Source organism: Chenopodium album, chromosome 14 (genome assembly GCF_948465745.1).
Source record: "Chenopodium album chromosome 14, dcCheAlbu1.1, whole genome shotgun sequence".
NCBI lineage: Eukaryota > Viridiplantae > Streptophyta > Magnoliopsida > Caryophyllales > Amaranthaceae > Chenopodium > Chenopodium album.
The window spans coordinates 33,312,066-33,318,090 of NC_137847.1; the positions used below are offsets into that span (position 1 = coordinate 33,312,066).

Consider the following 6,025-nt stretch of genomic DNA (forward strand, 5'->3'; position numbering starts at 1 on the left):
ACACAAATTTCAAACTCTTCCATTCCATATCTCATATGGTGTCTTTTCAACTGCTTTGGACGGGCTTTTGTTCAGTACTCTGGCAGCTGCTTCTAGTGCATATCCCCAGAATGATATGTGAAAATCAGTAAAACTCATCATGGACCGAACCATGTCCAGTAAGGTCCTATTTCTCCTTTCTGACACCCCATTAAAATGTGGCATCCCTGGAGGGGTTAACTGTGAAAGTATTCCACAGTTAATCAGATGTTCATCAAATTCTTGGGTTAAATATTCACCACCACGATCAAATCGTAATGCTTTAATTGTTTTCCCAAGTTGGTTTTGTACCTTATTCTGGAATTCTTTGAACTTTTCAAAGGCTTCCAACTTCTGCTTCATTAAGTAAACATAACCAAATCTACATAAATCATCAGTAAAAGTAATGAAGTATCTATATTGACCCCTAGCTTTTGAACTTAAAATATAAAAATATAATTATTAGTCCTTATCTCTTTAGAACTTAAAATAACCTTATAGATCAATCTAGAAAATTAAAGAAATTCCTAATGAGTTTAGAAATGATAATTAATGGACCCTCCACTTGATCATTGAGTCTCCCATAAAACTCATTTTAGATCCAATTTTGTATTTTGGCCATATCTTCCTCATTGTTCATCGGAATTTGGCTTATAATATATCGTTAGAAAGCTCATTTCGAACCCATCCAACTACACAATTATTGGACCTTGATTATGGACTATACTAAACTTGTTTAGACGTTTTTCATAAATAGGATACAAAATGAATGATTTTCGAAAACGGAATAAATTATTTTTATTAAAACATTTTAGAAAACAAAAGAATTCAGAAGACTCTTGGGAGATACAATCAGGTGTCTACAGAGCTTCTAATCTAATTAGCAAGCATAACAAGAATTTTAAAATCATTTAAAACTCCTTGAAAAATAGTTACAAAAATTAAATGAGCGAGACTCTGCTACCGCTGTTAAGTTTCGTGATTTCCGACACCACACGGAACTAAAACCCATCCCCAAGACCCGCACATAAATTAAAGCAACTAAAACATGCATATTAATTAATTAACAACATAATCAATAACATAATTAATTAAAAAGAAAAAGAAAGCCAAAATTACCCTTGACGCGTGCTTCCTATTTCTTAGAGCTCAGACTTGAAAGCACGATCCCTGCAAATGCGCAAGCCTCTAACGTCTCATACCCTCGAGACTCGACCCGTACGACCCCTACCCCAAAGCTTAGTCTGGGCTAGACCAAGAAAGACTAAAGTATTACGAACTTAAAGGTTTTCTCACCTATTGGGAGATGGCTTATTGAGTTCAAATCAAGTAAATAATCCCGACTCCTAAAGTTGGTATTTATAGACAAAGGCTACCAAAAATTCCTATCATCTTTCCATGTGGGAGAAATGATATAGTGAGAATAGTAAGCTATTAATTTAATACAAAATTAAATTAAATTAGCTACGTAATAGTCAAATGACACGTGTCAACATGTCGGAGGGAGTAGGTAAGGACCACAAACCCTCCCCTTGGTGAGCAAGCAAGCCTCAACAAACCCATATGCATGGCATGCCCCTAGGCTTGGACCTCAAGGCATGCTGCAATGGCGCCTTGGCTTTTGGCTGGGCCTGCCTCGCAAGAACAGCTCACTGCTGCTTCTTGCGGCATTTAGTCAAGACTAGGAATATCAAAGAAGGAGATTTAGTTCTTAAGGCACTTCGTCAAAATGTGTTGGATCCAAGAGGAAAATTTAAACCAAACTTGTCAAGTCCATACATTGTAAAGTCTATTTTATTTGGCAGAGCGGCACAATAGTAGACATGGATGGCAATGGTTTCCACGATTTAACCAATTTTGATCAACTCAAGAATGTTTATGCTTAATTGCATGTGTTCAAGACCCGTTAGAGCTACGTTTGGCCTGATTCCATTAAAGGATCCATAGGCAACCCCTCAAGGGGGCCCGACCACTTTAAAAATAAAAATCTCTTCTTCGTCAACGAAAATACAGCATACTAAGTAGCGAAATACGAAAAAAAACCAAGAAAAATTACACAGCAGCAGGCACCGCGCTGATGGGTGTCATAAATGGCACCCATTTGATGAGTATTTGGGTCGTTTTTACCTTATTTTCATAGCTTTCCTTCTTAATAAATGCTTAGTTTTATGCATTTGCTCTTTGTTTTATCTTTGCTCTCTTATTTTGTGTTTTTGTGCATTTCTATGGTTTTTCTAGTCTTTTCTCCTTTATTTGCTCTCTTTTCATGGTTGTAGGTATTGTACGAGGTCCGAGTCTTGATATTGGTGGAATACTAAGGTGGAAGATGCTTTTTGAGCAAGCTTATGGCAATAGGAAAGCTCAAGATGCAAGGAAGCGGATTCTCCAAGTTCTAGCTTTTACGCTCACGAGCCGCGCTCTCATGAAGGAGTGGTGTTGATCCCACCGTTAAGCTCCTTTTGATTTGCCTCCTTGTTGTCCATCATCATCATTCGATGCGTTCATTGGGTCCCTGTTTTTGCTCAGTTTCAAATTAAGAGAAAAAGATATGTCACCATTATCAGACACTACCAAAGAGAAAAAGATAGGTCACCATTATAAGACACTACCAAAGAAGTAAGAAACTCAACAACCAAATCCGGATAAACCTCTTCCTTCAAATTAAGAACTTTTGACCATCCACACCTTCGACCTATTTCTTGTAAACAATCGTCAACCCCAAGCTTCTTACCATCGTCATGTGAATAACGAAGTTTTGGTTTGATTTTTCGGTCTTGAAGTGAAAAACCAAGGGCTTCTTTACTCAAACTTGAGGAAGGGTGAGAAGTGGAAGCTGGGTTGGTATGAGAAGTGGGTGGTGGGGATTTATGTGGTAGTGTGGTAGATTTTTGTTGTGGCTTAGGATGCTTCTTTGAAGGTGGGGCTCTTGCTTTTTGAGGTGGGTTTCTCTTTGTGGGAGTGGATCTTAGTGGTGCAAATGGAGAATGAGTGAATTTTGGGTGAAAACTAGTGGGTTTTTTGGTCCTCATGATGCAATTTCACAATCAAATAGCAATAAGCACAAAATACTCCAACCAACACTAGTAATCCCAATTTCAAAATCTAAAGTAGAATCACTTCCAATCAACCAACAACCAAATATCAATGTTCAATCACAATTAATCACCACAAAATCAACAACAGTTCAATAATATTATACAAGAGGAAAAATTTCAAATTTTTATATGAATGTGAACAATTCAAGAAGGGAAGTTGGATGGAAAATTGAAAATAATACCTATTCTTGTGCAATGAAGACAAATTTGTTATTGATCACCTCAAATTAAACATCACTTGAATTGCAATTCCAACATATTCACCCAATTGAGAAAGAAAATCAAAAAGCCCCAACCTTGAAAGAATTAGAGTTCTTCTCTTTTCTTTTTATTTTCGTGGAGGTGTGAAGGCTGTCCGATGGCTCGGTGGTGCGCTGGTGGAGAGAGAAGGGGGCTTTCTTGGGATGCGTGAAGAGCTGTAGCAGCGTAGGAATCTGTTTTTCTTTTTTTTTCGTTTTTTTTTTTTGGATTGTTTGAAGGCTGCCTGGGTGCTAAAACCAACGGGAGCTGAATTTCCAGCGGCCTAGGCGGCATGTTTACGTAGCTAGGGGAAGCTCGGCCTAGCGGGCGCTGGCCTGCCGCTGGCTGTGCGTGCTGGTGCCTGATGCTGGCTGCTCCTGCTTCCTTTCTTTTTAAATAAAATAAAATAAAATAAATACCTTCACTAAAAATAAAATAACAAAGAACGTTAATAGAGTTAGTGAAGTAAAACAAAAACAAAACAAAACCGAAATTACACTAAAAACAAAAAAGAGAATGAAACTAAAAAAAAAACTAAGAGAGCTAAAAATAAATTAATAGTAGAAGAATAAAAAAAATAAAATAAAATAAAAAATAATGAAAAAAATAAGTAAAATAAAGAAAGAGAAATTAAAAGGAAAAAGAATTAGGATCAGATTGCCTCCCGATAAGCTCTCATTTAGAGTCATGAGATCGACTTCTTACCTCATTATCAAGCATCAATTGGTAGATCAGAGAGATAAATCGTCTCCAATTTGCCGATAAAAGCACCCTCGGTATATAGATTCAAACATTGTCCATTTACCTTGAATTTCGTGTCGTTTTCGCTAGCAACCTCAATGGCTCCATGTGCTTTGATATCGGTGACTGTGAAAGGCCCGGACCATCTAGACTTAAGCTTTCCATGAAAGAGTCAAAGTCTTGAGTTATAGAACAACACCTTGTCGCCAATCTTAAACTCTCGTTTTTGGATCATATTATCAAGAAACTTCTTCGTTTGCTCCTTGTAGATCCTATGGTTCTCGTAAGCATCGAGCCGAATTTCATCTAGCTCATTCAATTGAAAAAGTCTCTCTTCACCGGCCTTCTCTAGATCTAAATTAATTTCCTTGACGGCCCATTGTGAAAGAAATTCCATTTCGACCGGTAAATGACATGCTTTGCCATACACCAACCGATATGGAGTTGTCCCTAACAGAGTCTTTTAAGCTGTTCGCAATGCCCACAATGTATCATCCAACTTCAATAACCAATATTTTCGGGATTTGTTGACTACCTTTTCAAGGATTCTCTTGATTTGTCGGTTAGACACCTCAACTTGGCCGCTCGTTTGAGGATGATTGGCCAAGTCGGCCTTGTGGGTAACTCCATGTTTCTTGAGAAGAGCCTTAAAAGTTTGTTGGTGGAAGTGAGAACCACTGTCACTAATGACAACTCTTGGAACTTCGAAGCGCGGAAAGATGATCCTCTTAAATAACGTCATAACGACCTTTGAATCGTTAGTTGGCGATGCAATAGATTCGACCCATTTAATGACATATTCGACGGCAACCAAAATGTATCTATTCCCACTAGAGGAGGCGAATGGTCCCATGAAATCAATGCCCCACACATCAAAAGGCTCGACCTCAAGAATTCCATTTTACGGCATCTCTTGCCTCTTCGATATATTTCCTGTTCTTTGACTCTCATCACATGCATTACAAAAGGCACGAGCATCCTTTAATAATGAGGGCCAATAGAAGCCACATTGAAGCACTTGGTAGGCTGTTGCAATAGAACCAAGATGTCCACTAGAAGGTAGATTATGGCAATGAAGGACACCATGAGTATCCCAATCTTCTACACATCTCCGAAACATCCCGTCGGCACACTTATGATACAAATGAGGGTCATCCCAAAAGTATCGCTTAGCATCATGATAAAACTTCTTACGTTGTTGGTATGTCAAATCCAAAGGATGTGAACCATCTACATAAAAATTAGCAAAATCATATACCGTGGAGACATAGAAGAAAAAGAAAATAAATGATCATTAGGGAAAGAGTCATCTACAGGGATATTCGAAGTAGATTGAAATCTCAATTGAGAGAGGTGATCCACAACAACGTTCTCGGCACCCTTTTTATCTCGAATCTCTAAATCGAACTCTTGAAGGAGAAAAATCCATTGAATGAGCCTCGGTTTAGCCTCTTTCTTTGCTAGGAGATACTTCAAAGCGGCAAGGTCAGTGTGGACAATTAATTTTGAACCAATGAGGTATGTTCGAATCTTGCCAAGAGCATACACAATAGCTAGGAGCTCTTTTTCAGTAGTGGCATAATTCATCTGAGCCTCATCCAAAGTTTTACTAGCATAGTATATGGCATGTAAAACCTTGTTCTTTCGTTGTCCAAGCACGGCTCTCACAGCATAGTCACTCGCATCACACATGATCTCGAATGGCAAATCCTAATACGGAGGTTGTATGATTGGAGAAATTATCAATGCCTCCTTAATCCTGTTGAAAGACTCCATACAAGCATCAATAAACTCAAATGTGGCATCCTTAAGCAACAATTGAGTGAGGGGTTTCGCCATTTTTGAAAAATCTTTTATAAATCGGCAAAAAAATCCCGCATGACCGAGAAAACTTCTCACTCCCTTGACATTCACGCGAGGGTTAAGTTTCT

General features: G+C 38.3%; 1 protein-coding gene across 1 annotated transcript; it reads right to left on the reverse strand.

Annotated features, from left to right (window-relative positions):
- Nucleotides 1-4,995: 4,995 nt before the first annotated feature.
- On the reverse strand, nucleotides 4,996-5,786 carry LOC145577976 (uncharacterized). The gene is made up of 2 exons (XM_081635389.1): nucleotides 5,474-5,786; nucleotides 4,996-5,324 (listed from the first exon to the last, which is right to left on the reverse strand). The coding sequence occupies exons 1-2, from the start codon at nucleotides 5,784-5,786 to the stop codon at nucleotides 4,996-4,998; spliced, it is 642 nt and encodes a 213-aa protein (XP_081491515.1).
- Between the last annotated feature and the right edge of the window lie 239 nt (nucleotides 5,787-6,025).

Coding starts and splice junctions, on each gene's coding strand:
- LOC145577976 (XM_081635389.1), bottom strand. CDS start 5,786: ATGTGTGATGCGAGTGACTATGCTGTGAGAGCCGTGCTTGGACAACGA. Junction 5,325..5,473: donor AGAGATTCGAGATAAAAAGG/GTGCCGAGAACG, acceptor ATTTTTATGTAG/ATGGTTCACATCCTTTGGAT.